The sequence below is a fragment of the Pseudonaja textilis genome, chromosome 10 (assembly GCF_049901715.1).
Source record: "Pseudonaja textilis isolate UNSWEBS1 chromosome 10, rPseTex1.2, whole genome shotgun sequence".
NCBI classification, from domain to species: domain Eukaryota; kingdom Metazoa; phylum Chordata; class Lepidosauria; order Squamata; family Elapidae; genus Pseudonaja; species Pseudonaja textilis.
Window position 1 is genome coordinate 19,119,751 of NC_141999.1, and position 18,364 is coordinate 19,138,114.

The 18,364-nt window shown below is 44.3% G+C and overlaps 1 protein-coding gene across 2 annotated transcripts in view; it reads right to left on the reverse strand.

Moving 5' to 3' along the window:
- Positions 1-2,182: 2,182 nt before the first annotated feature.
- The window catches only part of IGLON5 (IgLON family member 5), a 99,900-nt gene continuing 83,718 nt past the window's right edge, over positions 2,183-18,364 (reverse strand). For both annotated transcript variants that reach the window (XM_087940016.1, XM_087940015.1), the window contains 6 exons: positions 17,110-17,342; positions 12,938-13,057; positions 11,052-11,183; positions 9,990-10,110; positions 4,268-4,419; positions 2,183-2,431 (listed from right to left, as the gene is read on the reverse strand). In XM_087940016.1, coding sequence (XP_087796142.1) covers positions 2,331-2,431; positions 4,268-4,419; positions 9,990-10,110; positions 11,052-11,183; positions 12,938-13,057; positions 17,110-17,209 — 726 coding nt within the window. In that variant the 5' untranslated portion in view covers positions 17,210-17,342 and the 3' untranslated portion in view covers positions 2,183-2,330. The remainder of the gene's footprint in view (positions 2,432-4,267; positions 4,420-9,989; positions 10,111-11,051; positions 11,184-12,937; positions 13,058-17,109; positions 17,343-18,364) is intronic.

The window sequence follows — 18,364 nt, forward strand, 5'->3', positions numbered from 1 at the left end:
TCACACAGAGAGAAATTTAACACGAGAGTTTAATGCCTGGCTCCACCCGACACTCAAAACTAGCTCAGTTTACACATCCAGTGAAGTGTATTCATACAACATACCAACTTTGGTAACTTTTAACCTTGTTTAGTGGTTTGTTGGTTTGTTTTTTGAATAAATGATTGGGCCCATTGTGTGAACGCAGCCCACTGGGTTCACTTGCTGTGTAAACCCAGAAAATGGATAAATTCTATAACCAGGCTAGCTGCGTTGTGTGAACAGAGCCAGGGGAAAGAAATACTAAAAGATTTATGGAAGAAATTCCATCTTTGCTTGACAGACCTTGTCTCATGCATCTTACTCTAGTTTTTAGCAGCAGCCATTTGTCTTCTGTTACCTGTAATTTCAATCTCTTAAAGGCAGAAATATGTCAAACTATATCCAGACAGAAAAGAAGGATAAAAACACATTTGCCACAGATAGATATCTTTCACTTCCAACCATCTTCTCTTGGGGAATGCAACATGTTGGCTGTATTCACACGACATATTTAACCAAGTTTGATAAGGACCTAGTGCTTGCATTCACACAGCATGGCAGGTTTCAGCCCTGGCTAACTATTTTAGATCTTGTGTGAAAGCAGGCCATTTGGATATGTTTAGGGCTTAATATATTGTGCAATAGCAGAAAATGCATAAATTCAGAAACGTGGTTAAAGAGATGGTGTGAATACAGCCATTATCAACCTTAGTGGTGTAGTGTAACTTTATAAACTCACCATGGTAAATATAAGTAATGTACCATGATAAGAAAGAAGTTTGGGCTTGTTATGTTAGCTGAAAATCTGTTGACAGACGCTTAAGTTTATCTTTGCCACTGGAAGGATGGTGACCATTTTAATTTTTGCATGCTATCTCTAGATACCGATTTCTACCCTCTACCACGCACACCCAGTTGTTTGAAAATGCAGAAGTACTGAACAAGCACATCTGTGATCCCGTATTCCCAAGTGCAATCGACAAAAAAGAACCTTAGAGTATTTCTGAGGTGAAATGAAATTTAAAAAAAAAATCAAAACAGAGACAGAAATATGGAAAACTTTTCAGGGCATGGTTGTTTTGTTCAGAAATTGACCACCGAGAGAGAAGCCAGTTGTGTGAAGGAAAGACATGACTTTTCGGGAGTAGGGAAAAGGTTTTGTGAAAAGTGCAAAAGAAAAGAAAGGAAAACAGGAGCGAATTAAAGAGCTGGCAGACGTCCCAAGCCACAGTTTTCCAGCGAATAATATACCTCCCCCCACCCAAGGTAAAAAGCAAGGAAATTTCCAGGATGGTCAAAGAGCCAGACCATTTTTTAGTCTTTGTCTCTAGACAACAGAAAGTTACCTCTAGTAAACATTGGCAGAAGATATTCTTACCCCGATAGCTTAAAAGCCATGCCTGAAAAAATCAGATTTCTTTCATCCTTCTTTCAAAGATGCTGGGATGGCAGCAAAGAGGATCTTGGGGTCACTGAGATGCAGCCCAAGTGCAGAATGTTGGACCACCTTCATGCGGTGAGTTGAACTTGATGCCAAAGTTTTTCGTGAGGACACTGAGAAGGACGGATTCGAAGCCCAGGCTACGAGACCTACCAAAAGGATGGGAGTCTCTGCCTGGTCCTTGGCTGCTAAACTGGCCCACACCACCTGAAATAACCTGGTTAAACAAATTCTCAAGATTCTCAACCTAGAAAGTAACCAAAAAGAAAGGGGGGAGGGAACCTCTCAAATGTAGCCCCCCTGGTGAGACATTTCCACCAGAAAAAAAAAACCAGCAAAAACAAAACAAAATCAAAAACCAACATCCCCAAAGGAAATTAATAATCATAATCATAGCGATACCAATCAAACAATCCTTTGTGGAATCAACATTCCAGGTTCTGTGCATTCAGAAGGCCAATTGGCCCAAGGAAGAGGAGGAGATCTCTCTAGTAAACCGCAGAGCTGGAGGAGAAGGGGGACTGACGCGTTGCCGTCTACTGTTAAGCCCTGTGTCTTTGCAGTTGTGTTAAACCACACGTAGTTCAACTGAAAGTGTCTGAGATGAAGGGTGAAGAGAAATGGCGGTAGAAACAAATGCATATTTTTGTTGTTGTTTTTGTTTGTTTTCTTCTATCCCTCACAGTGATGGGTTCTTGATAAATTTCATTTCTCTCTCTCTCTCTCTCTCTCTCTCTCTCTCCCTCTTTCTTTCTTCATTTTTTTTCCAGAAAGTAGAGATGTCTTCGTCTCTCTTTCTCCCCCTCTCTTGGATTCTTTCCCTTTCACCTGTTTCCATTTCCTTGTTCTGCATCGTTTTCCAGGCACCCTAAATCTTAAACAACAGAGTCACAAAAACAGATGACAGCAAACCCAAAAGGACAGGAGGCTCTGTGCTGGCCACCGCTACATTGTCCAGAGAACCCGGTCCTGGGAGAAAAAAAAAAGAAAGACAAGAGGTTGCCATTGTTCTGGTTTCAATGAGCAATAGCAATGGCATTTAGACATATATACCACTCCGCAGTCCCAGCGGTTTGCAACATCAGCATATCAACCCCCAAGAATCTGGCTCCTCATTTTCCCAACCTTGGAAGGATGGAAGGCTGAGTCAACCTTGAGCCAGTCAAAACCAAACTCCTGGCTGTGGGCAGAGTTAGACTTCACTATAGGCAGTCCTCGACTTAAAATAGTTCATTTAGTAACCATTCAAAGTTGGAACTTTGGAACTGGGTTCTAAGTACCATTTTTGAGTCTGTTGTAATTTCAGACAGTCATGAAGCAACTGGTTATAAATCAAGGACTACCTGAAGTCTGAAAAATGAGGTAAGGCTCCGCGGACGATTACATCCTATGAAGAAAAACTAGACGTAAAGCTTCCTGAGATGACTAATTCTTCCCAAAATTTTGAAAATATCACTCAGCTTTGGGCTAATGAGCCACAGGATGTTAAGAAAATATAAACTGATTCAAGAAAAGGGAGTATTTGTAGCTCAGGGTTGAACTTTGAGGTCTTTGGTGTTGTCTGAACTTGGTTGTTTCCTCGTAGACATTTCATTATCAAACTAGGTAACGTTATCAGTGCACGGGTTAAGTCATGAAACATTTGCAAGAAAACAACCAAACTCACAAAGCACCAAGGACCCCACAAACTTATTCAGCTCAGAATCTGACACAGATCCTCAGGACATTCTTAGAGCTCTCTTAAAATTAAGAGTTTCATACCTGATACTGTTATTATTTCAATAAATGTTTACTCCAAGGCCAAGCTTAGGTCTTAGATTCTTTATATACATACACTGGTTTCCCTGCACTGTGTGAAGGCATGCTGAAATTCCCCCACCTTTTTGCTGTTCTGTTTGAAAGGACAATAATCTATCCAAAGACCTAAAGGTTTTTTTTTTCCCCCAAAGGCAACTGGAGTTTGTTTTTCCTTGAAAACATTTTGCTTCTCATCCAAGAAGCTTCTTCAGAGTTCTTCTTCGGAACTGAAGAAAGTTCTTGGATGAGAAGTGAAACAAATAAACGGAAAAACAAAATCCAGTTGCCTTTTGGAAAAATAAGCACCTTTGGGCAGTGGTGGATTAAGGCTCACTGGTGCCCTAAGCACTGACAAATCTTGGTGCCCCCCCTCCCCTTTGTACATACTGTAAAACAAAGCTATATTCTCAACTTTGTGGTGCCCTCTTTGGACCTGGTACCCCAAGCACCTGCTTAGTCTACACCACTACCTTTGGGACAACCATGACCCGGATGAGTAAGAATCTCCATAGCCAAATCTATCCAGAGGACCTCCAGGTGAAGTTGTCTCCAGGTACAACAAGGTTACAGAGGTGGTATTCAGCAGGTTCTGACCAGTTCTGGAGAACTGGTAGTGGAAATTTCAAGTAGTTCGGAGAACTGGCAAATACCACCTCTGACTGGACCCACCAACCCCATCTCTTCTCTGCCTCCCATTGAGTCCCAGCCGATCAACTGGGTCTTCCTTGGTTGCCCTGCACAGGAGAACGGAGCTGGGAAGCAGGTTAACAGAGTGGGGAGGGAATGGAGATTTGACAGTATCCTTCCTCTGACACGCTCGCCGAGCCATGCCACGCCCACCATGCCACGCCATGCCTACCACACCACGCCCACAGAACCGGTAATAAAAAAAAAATTGAATCCCACCACTGAACCAAGAGCTAAAAGGTCCTGTAGGTGGTGTAAAAATTTACGGTAAGCCCCAGCAGTTTGCAAAGCGTGAGAAGAGAGGGAGAAGGAAAGACTCACTGATAAGCCGTAAGCTGACATTGTAGGAGCCCAGGCTGTTAGAAGCCAGGCAGGTGTAATTTCCGTAATGTCGAGTGGTAACGTTTGTGAAGAGCAATATGGAGCGTGTGCGTTCGTTCTGGATCTGCAGTCCGTCCGAGCCACTAATTAATCTGCTAGGAAGAGGAGGGAGACAACGAGAAAGTAAATAGTTAAAGTATTGTGCGCACAGAGAGAAAAAGGACCGCTGTGGTGGAAGAGTCGCGGGGGAGGACAGAGGTCTATACAGGTAGACCTTGGCTTAAAACCACAAGGGGGACTAGAATTTCCATCGCTAAGCCAGGCACTTGTCAAGTGAATCATGCCTGATTTGGCAACCGTTTTTTTGCCCACAGTTCTTAAGCGAATCCCTGCCGTCATTAAGAGAATTGTGAAGTTGTTAAGCAAAAATGGCTTCCCCCATTGACTTGGCTTGTCTGAAGCCTGTTGGAAGGTCACAAATCACAGGAGCCCAAGACACTGCCGCAGGTATTAAATACAGGCCAGTGGCCAAGTGCCCAAATGTTTATCACATGACCTTGGGGAGGATGCAATGGTTGTAAGAGTGAAAATCGGTCATAAGCAGCGATGGGATTCAGTCAGTTCGCACCAGTTCAGGAGAACCAGTTGTTAACTTTCTGAGCAGTTTTGTAAAGTGGTTATTGAAAGAACTCATTAGGGTGGAGAACTGGTTGTTAAATTATTTGAATCCCACCACTGGTCATAAGTCACTTTTTTCAGCAGTGTTGTAACATTACACGGTCATTAATGGAAATGGTTGTAAGTCAAGGACTACCTTTATTGAATCCCTAATGTTTTTGGAGGGATTTCTTGGAATTAAGGAAGGGTAGGGAGATGGCTTGATTACAGAATAATCAAAAACAAGATATTCCAGGGCTGTCAAACTCAAGGCTGGTGAGCTGGATCTGCCCCACGGGGTGCTTAAATCTGGCCCATAGGGTTGGCCTGGAAATAGCCGTGGTGCCTCTGGCAGCCAAAACAGGGCATTGGTGGGTGGGGGTGGCAGCATGCAGCCCCAGTGCCCTATTTTTGGCCTGGGTGGCTTCCTGCAGCACTCTGCCAGCCAAAACGGGGCACGGGAGGCTGCATGAGGGCCCCCCCACCCCGCACCTTGTTTTGACCAGCAGGGCACTGCAGGAGGCTATCTAGGCCGAAAATGGGGTGCGTGGAGGGGCGCATGAGGCTCCCCGTGCCCGTTTTGGCTGGTAGGGTGCTGCAGGAGGCATCCATCCAGTCTCTCCTCCACATCCCGGCTGGACCGTGGAGAAGAACTACATCGCTGATCTGGCCCTCGAAGAATTCCAGTTTGACACTCCTGATATATTCACACACACACACACACCTCAGTCTCTTTATCACTAAATAATAACAGAGACTCCACTCCTCAAACGAGTCTGTGGAAATGCACTTCTCCTTCAAAGCAATTTCTAGAGTCATTTCTCTTTCCTCCAATTGCATATGAATTAGAAAGCTGGGGAAGATGCAGAGATTTTCTGTCCAGCAATATAAAATTCAATATCTCACAGTCGTTCATTTTCGTTTTACTGGATAATTTTCAAGCAGTGGGGAAAACCTATAACGCCGTGATGAATGTTTCTTGGAAGATTTGCTAAACCTCAAAGTTTTTCATCCATATCCCAGATAGGCAAAGGGTTCTTTGACAGATTGAGACTTTCTGTACATGTTCAAATGCTCGTTTGCTTCGGGTTATCACTTCAGATTTTGGAAAATAGGATCAGAAGCAATTTCAGGTCCCTGGTTAATTTCAGGGCACGCAAGGATACACCAGATTAGAGCAAATCGAGGCTACTGCAAAGAGAGGGAATTTCCCTTGATGGAAATGAGCTTCCCAAAACCTTGTTCCACCTCACAAGAAATATGAGGAAATAAAAATAGCGGGATTCACCATTAAACGCTTTTCTGTGTAACTCTGTTACAGGATCCATTATTTAAACCACTTCTTTCCCCCGCAACCTTGGCTACTTTAAGAAGTATAGACTTCAACTCCCAGAATGCCGTGTTGGTTAAGGAATTCTGGGAGTTGAAGTCCCCACCTCTTAAAGTGTCCAACGTTGAAAAAACATTGGTTTCAACCATGTCGCCGGATGGGAAGTTTATTTTGATTTGGGCAAATACACAGAAAAGGTATAATCTTTCTTTTTATCACCATTACTACTCTGATTCCAGTCCAACCTTCCCTTTCCCCGTATGGCTTTTAGGTCCATTGTGAATCTCCTTACACGACAGAAAGTTTGACTCCGTGACCCGCCAAATGGAGAGCCCTTTGCTTGCGCACTAAATGCAACTTCAGGATTTTACGGCCATTGGGGTGATATAAAGCACCTTCTATAGCCTGACAACTGTCAGATTTCTGAGGCTTTTCATCTCGCATTACTGAGTTCTTCTCTCCCACCTCACGCTGTGTGGTGGCTATAGTGTTTCCCTTTCTTTTGGTATTTGACTTCCCACGCGCCCACAGACCTGTCACAGTTTCCTAATAAAAGAAGATAAAGAGTGGCAGTTTCCCTTCTCCAAGCTCTTCTAACCACAAACAGCACCCCAAAGATTCAGGGGATTTGGACCATGAACTTTTATCACCAGCCTAACACAGGAAAAGAAATGGAAGACAGGCTGATCTGGAAGCCATAGAAAAAATCACCTTGTTGGGTGTCAGTCTTGGCAAAATTGGAAAATTAGGCCTGAGAAACAGGTGATCTCCATTCTCTCATGAGTCCAAAAAGACAGCACAATAATAACTTCTTCCCTGAACGATTATACCTCTCTTTGCCCAGGGATAGCTTGTTCTGCTTTTAGATATAATCTCTGCGGTGGTACTGTCAAACAATTTTTTTATTTCCCAAGTAGGGGGACATTATACAACCATGCGCTCACTGAAAATGGGTATTGCTAGTCCACAACTTGAGATTACATCTGTTTTTGCCCTCTGTTTCCTTCTCAACTAACCCCTGTTTAGCAAGGGATCTTCCAGAGGGCCTTGAGATGTTGAGGAGATGGGATGTGGAAAATACGATATGATTAAAGAGATGGGCACACTATGCTTCCAACTAGTTGGATTCTAAACAAACATTAAATTAAGAGCCCTTGGCTTGTAAACTAAATGCAACAAGAATCAGTTTGGTCTAGTAAGGTACCAGGCTAGAAAGCTGCAGACCATGAATTATAATTTCATTTTATCAGTGAAAGCCAGCTGGGTAACTCTGGGCCAATCACCAGGAGACAGTGAATTCTAATCCTGCCTTAGGCATGAAAGACAGCTAGGTGTCTTTGGGGCAGTCACCAACAGGAGATAGTGAGTTCTAGTCTTGCCTTAGGCATGAAAGCCAGCTGGGTGACTTTGGGCCAATCACAACGAGATGGTGAATTCTAGTCTTGCCTTAGGCATGAAAGCTGGTTGGGTGAGCTTGGACCAGTCACTCTCTCTTAGTCCAATTTACCCCACTGGGTTGTTGTTGTGGGCATAATAGAAGGAGGAAGGTGTGTTGCATATGTTTGCCTCCCTAAGTTATTTATAAAAATAATAAAGGCAGGTTATAAATAAAAAAGTAAACTTTAAGATTTTATGGCCTTCACAGCTGCCCGCCCAATTTATTGGCCTAGGATGCCCTCATCCCCAGAATCTTGCTAATCTAAGTAAGGATGACGGAAGTTTTGGTGCAATGTACATTGATGGGTATGTCGCGGCTGTCAGGATTACAGAAATAATGTCCAGGCACAATCAGAGTGTTTAGCCAAATGCACAACCGAAAACTCTTCAATCTACCCCTCCAAGCTGAGCTTAGTCACTGTTTGGGGCTTGCCAGGTGCTCACAAGCCCTTTGCATTGCAATCCCAGGCAGGCAGCCAAAATGGGAGATTTATCACCTCCCCTCCACGCAGGCCCCCGCCTTGCCCGAGGGATAGGGTACCAACACATAACTGAGGCATCACGTTCTGCTTGGTGGATCACAAATTAATCTGCATTAAACAATCACGACTATGTGCCACAAGATTGTTTAATACGACTGCAATTCTGAAGGGGAGAAGCATGGGATGTTGTTTCACTAATGAGACGCACAGCCTGGCTGCACGGAGAGTTCCTTCACCCTGTGCTATTTCTCCATTTGCCGTGCCAGACTATTTCCCCATCTATTATACTAGATTATCCGATCATTTCTTAAGCCAGTACTTTTCACTAACTGCATGGATTTCCAGCTGGTTTCTGAGCCCAATTCAGAACAGGCAGATTAAGTTTTGAAACCCAGGAGGGCGTGAGGCCAGTTGACCTGAAGGATACCTTCTCTTGTAATCCAAATTAAAGCATCTTCAATAGGTAGCTATAGGTCAGGAATGTTGAAACTTGGCAACTTTTTAAGACTTGTGGAACTTCAACTCCCAGAATTCCCCAGCCTGCCTTGTCGATTTTCACAAGTCTTAAAGTTGCCAAGTTTGGACACTCCTGATCTATAGATCCTTTGTTTGGATTAGTGCAAAAATATAAAACTCTCTTCCAATTTTAAAGAGTTCTCCTTCAATCTGAGGAAAAAGTGAGCATACACTGTATGTATGTGTTCACTGGATTTATATGACCATCCAACTCCCAAATGCAACTCCAGGCAGCGCACGACAATAAAAGATAAAATGAAATACAACAAAACTCCACGGAGGACAACAAGCAAGAACAGTTGGGGCATACTAAGATATATTCTGTTTTATGGAATGAGCCCGAAAGAACAGCTAAGTGGTTGGGACCTTCCAAAGACGATTGGGGCAGGAACGAGATTTGAAAATTGTTGCAAAGCAGAGGAGAACATTGGCAAATATCTCTTTGATGGAATGGAAGAATGGTGTTCCTTATTTTTAAGGTGGCCAAGTTGTTTGAGTGAACTTTCTCCCCACTTTCATTGTTCATCTCCTCTCTTAAAATCTGTACCTTCCTGGATTTTCTTCCCATACTTCTATTAAATCCCATAGGAAGTCATTCAGGAGAGAATTCAACCTGTGGATATTTTTTCCTCAGGAGTAATGTTTTTGGTCACAACTCAGAGGACTCCTGCCACTGAGAAGTAGAGAAGTTCTCCTGGTGGAGAATTTCCAAAATCCTTTGTGCTCAATTGTAATTTGATTGTTTAGAAAGTATGAAATCCATCTCTCCCTATTTCATGGATCCCAAGGCCACTGTCCTCTTTGAGTTCTCCAAGAATCCTTCAAGATATTTCGGCACTTCAATGCCAGTAAAGGTAAAGGTTCCCCTCACACATACGTGCCAGTTGTTTCCAGCTCTAGGGGGCAATGCTCATCTCTGCTACAAAGCCGAAGAGCCAGCGCTGTCCGAAGACGTCTCCGTGGTCATGTGGCCGGCATGAACTCCAAAGGCTCACAGAACGCTGTTCCCTTCCCACCAAAGTGGTCCCTATTTTTCTACTTGCATTTTTTTACATGCTTTCGAACTGCTAGGTCACCAGAAGCTGGGACAAGTAATGGGAGCTCACTCCGTTACACGGTGCTAGGGATTCGCACCACCGAACTGCCTATCTTTCTGAGTGACAAGCTCAGCATCTTAGCCACTGAGCCACTGCATCCCTCATACAATTCCAGTACTTCTACCCAATCTATCCCAAGCAGACTCTTGAAAAGTCTGTGCTAAAATGCAGGCGCTGAAGGAGATGGGAAAATACAGACTTACTGCTTGTCATCTTTGAACCACTGAAATTCCGCAGCGGGCACAGCCATGGCTTCACAGCGCAGGAGGGCTGTCTTTCCTATCAAGGGGCGGGAGTCCTTGACATCCGTGATGATTGGAGGATCTGGGAAAAGACAGCAATGGATAGAGGAATGGATTGGAGGTCAACTGTGAAAGCCATTCTCCTCTCTCTGAAGCCATTTCCTGCAGCCGTTCAACTACAGGCGGAAAAGGCCTTCAAGGGAGAACCTTAAAAAGCTCTGAAAGCGCCAGTGAAGGATCCCAAACTCCTCCCCTCATTTGGAATCGGCGATCTTTCTAACTTCAAAAATAACTTCTCCCGTCATCCCCTATAGCTCAGTTCATTCCAAGGAGGGAAGAAGAAAATTAAATCCTTCTCATGTTGGCAGCCATAAAAAAAGAATGGATGGAACAGCATACTAGTTTAAGGAGACTGGGTATTCTATTTCCACCTTAGGCATGAAAGAAGACTGGGTGACTTTGGGCGAATCACCAGGAGACGGTGAGTTCTAGTCCTGCTGTAGGCATGAAAGCCAGCTGCGTGACTTTGCACCAATTACTAGCAGACTGCGAGTTCTAGTCCTGCTTTAGGCATAAAATCCAGCTGGGTCAGTTTGCCCTAGTTATTCTCTCTCAGCCCAACCCACCTCACAGGGTGGTTGTTGTGAAAGAACAAATAGGAGAATGAGGGAGTATTAGTTATGTTCATAGGCTTACTTGTAAAGTGAGGATGGTGGAATAAAAATTAATAGGAGACGAGAGGAAAAAAGTGAAGAGAGAATAGAATATAATAAACCTAACTAAGGTTAACTAATCAACATATACAGATGGTGAAAAGGTAGCTGCCAGGTTTGTAAATGAGCCACTGAGGCCATGAGTTGTGAATGCAACACAAGGCTGATCTTTAAGCCCAGATCCCCAACCAATCATTGGGGTTATTTTTCCTTTTGAAACCATCCGGCTCAGGCCCAGGAATTGCAGATGTAAAGGAAAATAAAAAAAGGTCAGCATGCAGAGCAGAAAGGAAATGAAAAGTTGCCTCACAATTGACCGTGATAAGGACGTGTTTGCTGTCTTGTGTGGAGACCCCGTTCGCCGTGATGCACTCGTATTCCCCAGCTTGTTCTCGGTTGATTTCTGAGATTTCCAGATATTCTCCTTCACTGGTGAATCCATCTGTGGGGAGGGAGCAGGAGGGAGGCAGCAACGGGGTCAGGGCCAATGGCAGGGAGACAGACACAAACAGACTTACAGACGAGAAAACACACATGACACAACACGGTTATCCAGGCCTCCTCCTCCTCCTCCTCCACACAGGGGCTGCCCCACACAGGGCAGACACAAGGGGCAGACAGAGGAAGGAAGGATGCTCCAAATGGTCATTCTCACAACCAACCCTTAAGTGATTTTAGCTCAAAGAACGCCCTGATTTTCAAAGAACATCTTGCACCACTGCAAAAATGAAGGAGAAAAAAAAAAAAATCTTAGGTCCCAGGCTGAGAGAGTGCAGAGCGAAGAAAGCAAATTCAGAACTAATGGCGGACCCCATAATGGTCGTGAAATTGCCATATTCTGCAGGGGGAGGAAATGTGGATGGTAAAGCTACTGCCTGTCTAATTTTAAGATTACGGTAAAGATTTCCCTGTCAATCATGTCCGACTCTAGGGCACGGTGCTCATCTTCCTTTCTTGGCCGAGGGAGCCAGCATTGTCTGAAGACCGTCTCCATGGTCATGTGAACCGCATTGGCTACTGTTCTCTTCCCACCAAAGTGGTACCTATTTATCTACTCGCATTTGCATGCTTTCGAACTGCTAGGTGGGCGGGAGCTCATCCTGCTGCGCAGAGCTTGGGTCTTGAACCCGGACTCTCAGCTCTCCAAGCTCTTTAACCACTGAGCCATCACACCCCTCCCAGTTTTAAGAGTACCTATAGGATTCAATTGTAGGTGTATACGCAATAAACCGAATAGTCAGCTGAGTGTAACACAATGCACAGTCAGGAAGGGAAGCTCTCCCGTAAGGCTCCATCTTCTGGTGAGTCAGAAATGCAGAAATTCCTATTAGGATGTCATCCCTCGCTACCTCGCCTTGTTCCCTTCCATTCACAACATTTCACGCAAAATGTCAAAACTCCCATTCAAATATTCAGCAGCGTCGCTTTGCTGCAGCTGTGCTCCTTTTATGAATGAAGCGAAATTCTGCATGAAGGGAAGGCAGCCTTTTTTTGTGTGTGTGTGTGCCAGGAATAAACCGGGCCAACAGATAAATAAAATAGCATTGTCTCCTGCTCACTGTGTGGGTCCAGGAGGAGGTGGATCTATGTGACATGTGAAATCTCATTCCCTGTCAATATTGTCCGTTCAGCCCAGCTTGCTACTTTATCCTCCCTGCCCCCACCCCTCCTGGTATCTGGGATTTCATACATATCTGTCCAGAGCTTTTCAAATGGATTTTTTTTTTGTTGCAGCTTAAAAAAATGGAATTCCATTGATCGATTTAAAAGGGGGAATAAGGGATGAGATCAGGGGAAAAAATATTTAAAAAGGCGGATTTCTGCACTTAGGATTAAATTCCATCTGCTTAAAAGATGCCTTGAGACCTGGCAGATACCACCTCTGTGCAGAGGCCCAAGCTGTGTCTAGACATACTCAATCTGGTCAGTTTAAAATAAGCAGTTGATGTCATACAAATGCTAAACTTGCTCTATTTTAATCTTGGTTCGTTATTGGGTGTTAGTGGTCATGGGGACTCAGTCCATTTGATGAGTGCACGACTCAAGATATCCTGCAAACTCTGAACATGGATTCGTTTATATTTAACCGTGTTTGGCATGTGGTGTGAACACAGCTCCCTGACCCACCCATTCTCACTCATGCTGGCAATTAGTGGCTTGCAAAGGAGGGCCAGCACCTCCTCCCGTTTTCCTCACCTTTCAGCTGTCGCCAAATTACCGTCGGTTCCGGTTTTCCCACCGCCAGGCAGAGCAAATTCACATTGCTTCCTTCATTCACCGTCACAGCTGAAGAAATGTTCACGATCCGAGCTGGAACTGTGGAGTTTAAAAGAGAGAGGGGGCATAATGGCACGGGAGAATGACCTTGGGAGACAGAAGGAAGAGCTGAGACGGGACAGAGAAAAAAGAGGCCTCAGCCCACAAAAGGAAGGAGAGCTGAAGGTTCAAAAGAAGAGGACAATTTACTGGAGATCACTCGATATTTAGAGACCCAATTGGAATAAAGACACTGGAGAAATGGGGAGTTCTACTGCTTTAGCCACAAATCCAGTGAGTGACTTTGGACCAATGCTTGCCCCCCGCCTCTCCCTCCCTCTCTCTCTCCCCTGGAAGAAGAAAGCAAGGACAAACCACTTCTGAAAATGCTACCCAGACAACTGCAGGAACTTGTAAACCATAACTACTTTTTGGGGGTGGAGCAATCTGTTCAATAGAGGTGTCCCCAACACACATACATACAGATTCAACAACATAGGTAAAGGTTCCCCTCGCACATCCATGCTAGTCATTTCTGGCTCTAGGGGGCGGTGCTCATATCTGTTACAAAGCCAAAGAACCAGCGCTGTCCAAGGATGTCTCCGTGGTCATGTGGCCGGCATGACTAAATGCCAAAGGTGCACGGAACACTATTAGCTTCCCACCAAAGTGGTCCCCATTTTTCTACTTGCATTTTTTTTTACATGCTTTCGAACTGCTAGGTTGGCAGAAGCTGGGACAAGTAATGGGAGCTCATTCCATTACACGGCGCTAGGGATTCGAACTGTTGAACTGCCAACCTTTCTGATCAACAAGCTCAGCCACTGAGTCACTGTGTCTCCCTTAACAGCACAAGCTGTACCCAAATGGGCTTAGAGAGGAGGAAGAAGGTTGGGTTTTAAATTCAACTGGAGTTGTTGTATGCATTTTCTCTGTAGTCCCGCTTTTGTTTGTCCTGTAATTAGATACAATCGCTATTTGCTCCAGAAATGAGGAAGCCATTAGGTGTTAAACTTGATTGAAAGGAGATGTTACTGTTGGAAATGTAAAGATTTCCACTTGGTTGATAAAGGCAATTCCAAAATCTCCTTCGGCCAACTCTTCTACCATCCAGTGACCACCCTCCACACTGATGATAGAAATCCCCTAAGAGAAAATACAAAGGCCCTGGAGATGTGGCGCCAACATCAGGTGTACTGTACTCCCCGTACTTTGTAAATCACCATCCCACCCGCCTTATTTTTGGACTGCCTCTTCAGAAAATCTCAGCACCAGGTGCTTCAAGCTCCCTTCCCTGTTGCAATGGAAGAAGCCCCCCTCCCTCAATGAAAAAAAAATACACCCCCCCCTCCCAGACTGGGCCTAACGATCCTCATTGTTTGCATGATAAACTGAGGTGGTGTCTGCAGTGGCAGAGTTATGGGAGAGGGAGAACAGCTGTTTCCTTAATCTGCAGGTTGCTTATCCCAGACTGGGCCCAATCAGCTTGTATTGTAGCAGCTTCCTGGCTCCGGCAACTATCAGAAAAGGGGATGTGTGGGACTATAATTATGGGGTGCATAGCACTGCAGTTGTGGCTTTTGCTAATATGGCAGAAAGGCTGGAGGCGCCTGGGAATTGGGGAAGAAAGTGAAAAGGAAGAAAGAGAGAGAGCAGAATTTTTTTAGCTGGTTTTGACAGCTGGGAAGAGATTTGAGTTCTCGGAGGCCGCTTCTTTGGGAATGAAGATAGATAGATAGATAGATAGATAGATAGATAGATAGATAGATAGATAGATAGATAGATGATATAGATAGATAGATAGATCCATAGATCGATAGATGATAGACGATAGATGATAGATGATAGATGATAAATAGACAGACAGAGATAGATGGACAGACTGATAGATAGGTAGATAGATAGATAGATAGATAGATGATAGATGATAGATAGATGACAGATGATAGACAGATGGTGGATGATAGAGGATAGATGATAGATGATAGATAGATGATAGATGATAGATAGTTGATAGATAGATGATAGATGATAGATGATAGATGATAGATGATAGATAGATAGATAGATGATAGATAGATAGATACGGGAGAAAGAAAGGAAAGGAAGGAAAGAGCTATTGCTCTACAGACCCTTTGGCTGGATTCATGCAACTCTGACAGTGAGAACCAATGGAACAGAAGTTTCCCTCAGAAGTTGTGGGAGCATCATCACTGGAGACTTTCAAGAAGAGATTGGATTGCCATTTGTCAGAAATGGTGTAGGGTCTCTCACTTGGGTGGGGGGTTGGACTAGATGACTTACAAGGTCTCTTCCAACTCTGATTATCGGTTCATCTGTTTTTACTAGACTACTTTGGAACTGGCTAATTTGGATCAGCCAGTCAGATGAGCCTCTGCCACAAGGTTAAGCCATCATATAGTTTATAGGGAGGAATCCAAAATGATATAGGCTTTGGTTTTGCTGATCTGGTATGAGAGTTTAGCCTGTGATGTGAATCACGCCTTAGGACTGGGATCTCCAAACTTGGCAACTTTCAGACTTGTGGATTTCAACTCCCAGAATTCTGGGTTAGATGTGAGAGAGAATGCAACTTGGAACCTTCCCTCTGCCGTTGATAGTAAAATTCCATGAAAAGAAACAGGGGGAAATTACACCATAAAAGTGTCTTATCTGGGCACAACATTTCCTGCTTTTGGAATCAGGGCACTTCCACGTTACACTTGTTTCCCTTCTCCGATCTCTCAAAAGCAGCTTGAGGCAAATTCCTCATCCTCTTTGCCTCCCCAGCTTTGAAATCTTGAGAACTTATCTGAGTTAGTCAGTGTTCCTCTGGCTGACACATAAGAGCTTGCCAAGAATGTCTTATCTTGAACTCCTGGTCATCTCCAAAGAATAAAAATGGCCTTACCACCACACTGAGCAAAAAGAGAGAGAGGAAAAGTACCACATCCTTCCCATATGTGCATTGATCTGGTTGTACAGGAAATACCTAACGGATGGCTCAGTGGTGGGCTGCAACAGGTTTAACAACTGGTTTGGTGAGCGCGCATTTTGTGCAGCGCTCAGAAAACAGTGATTTTTTAACATCAACAGCTTACCTGTTGGCAGGGGTACCTAAACTTTTGGACCTCAGGGACCACCAAACTCATAATTTTAAAACCCACGGACCACTAATAGGAATTTTCACTGACGGTAGCTTGCTGACGTTGGTGGGAAAGTCGGCCCCATATTCCTGAGCTGCAGTAGTCACAGGACTGGCCCTTTGGTCATCCCGGAGCTGCTGCTCCTCCACCTGAGTGCACCGGCCTGCCATGGACTGGAGTAGTTGCTCCAAGATGACCAAAGGGCCAGTCCTGTGACAACTGCAGCTCTGGAATATGGGGCCGACTTTCCCACCAACGTCAGCAAGCCACCCAGGGGCAGATTTCTCTCCCCTGCCGTTGGTCTTACCTTCCAGTTCCAGCTCGCATGGCTCTACTCAAGGTAAGGTTTGCGCTTTGGCCGAAGGGTGGGGGCTAGCGGGTGGGCGGGCCATGTGGGTGGTGCACTCTTGTGTTCCCGCACAGCCTGGATTAATTGCTTTGGTGGGGGGGACATTTCTCTGCAGACCACCAAAATTTTCTCACGGACCACCAGTGGCCCCCGGCCTGCCAGTTGGCAACCACTGTTCTAGGGCAGCCCCGATAAGTAGAACAGCTGAAGCTCGGAATTCTGCTGTGCCATGCATATCAGCTGATCTGAGAAAGATGGAAATATAGGACAGGATAGGGTGGGTGTGGGTGGGCGGGGCCAGCTGATGGTCAGAACCACCAGTTTGATAGAACCGGCCCCAACTGGCAGCAGCCCATCACTGGGATGGCTATGAGAATGATCTGCCAGGCATGGCAAGCCACAGCTCCCTGGTTGCATGGAGAAGACCTTATGGAAATATTGTTGGAAACATTTTTAAAAAAAACAAGACTTTCCACCCATTGCAATTTCATCAACAGCATCGCTGGACAAAAATGAACTTCTCAACACGGTGACATCAGAAAGGTCTGCAATTGATTGGTGCAAAGGGTCACCTTGAGGTGCTCCAGACCCTCCCTCTCCTTTCCCTGCACCCGTACCATGTACGATGAGGTACACCTGGGAGGTGTGAGGCTTGTCCTGGGTCTGGAAAGAACACGTGTAGAGCCCTTCATCATACACATCGACGTGGCTGATCATGATGCTGAACTCGGAGGGGCTGTACTGCAGTAGTTGCACTCTCAGGTCAATGGACCATTTGTCGTTGCCAGCATACAAGATGTTGGAACGGTTCAGCCAAGCCACACGTGTCACCTGTTGGTCTATGTAGCAGCTGTAGAGAAAGGGAGGTAGAAGGAAGAAGAGTGAGTGTCTATGGAGAGCCTCAGTCATCCAGGTCATGGTCGTCCCAAAGGTGTTTTTTTTCCCTAAAGGCATCAGGGCTGTCTTGTTTTTTTCCTTTGAAAACATTTTGCTTCTCATCCAGGAAGCTTCTTCTGAGCTAGAACTAAAGAAGCTTCTTGGATGGGATGTGAATCGTTTTCAAAGGAAAACAAAAAACAAAAATTTCAGTTGAATTTGGAAAAAGGCACTTTTGGGACAAGCAAGAATGAGGAACAGGAGATCCAGGGGAATAGAAAAAGCAAAGAGATTGGTTTCCACCTCAAATGCTTTGCATCATGGTTTCTTGAAGGATCTGCTGTGAAATAATTGTATAACTGAATCATCCACAACTATTTTAATTTGTGCAACATATTAAGTTGGGCTTCTCAAATCGTAACAGTCGTATCATGCATCAGAATGGAGTAGATGGAATGTTTTGAATAATGAAATAAGAGTATGCGATGAAATTGCAAATGTGACAGATAAAAGTATAAAACTATAATGAATAAAGAACAAGAAATAAGAATTTTAAACATTATATAAAGAAGATACGATAACATTAAAAGAAAAATGAAATAAGCTAAGATATGAATAGAAAATATATACAATGTGTGAGAATATTTGAGAAAATTTATCGAAATTATGTAATGTAATGATGTGATATGAAACTGAATGTGAAAGATGAATATGTAACTAAGGTCATGTTTGTATGGAAATGTAAAAACCTGGAGCCACGCTGTTCACCAAAAGAGAGGTTTAAAATATAAACATAGAAAAAAATTTTTATTAAAAAAGAATGGAGTAGATCATAGTGGGGCAAGATTTTCTGAATTACACATGACTCCACTTACAATCAGTTGTCAAAACCAGCCCATTTTTATCCCTGAGAGACGGATGTATTGCAAATGTATTCTCCCCTTGAGGAAAGAAGAGTAAAGAACGTCATAACTCCAGGTTCTTCTCGGGGCATGG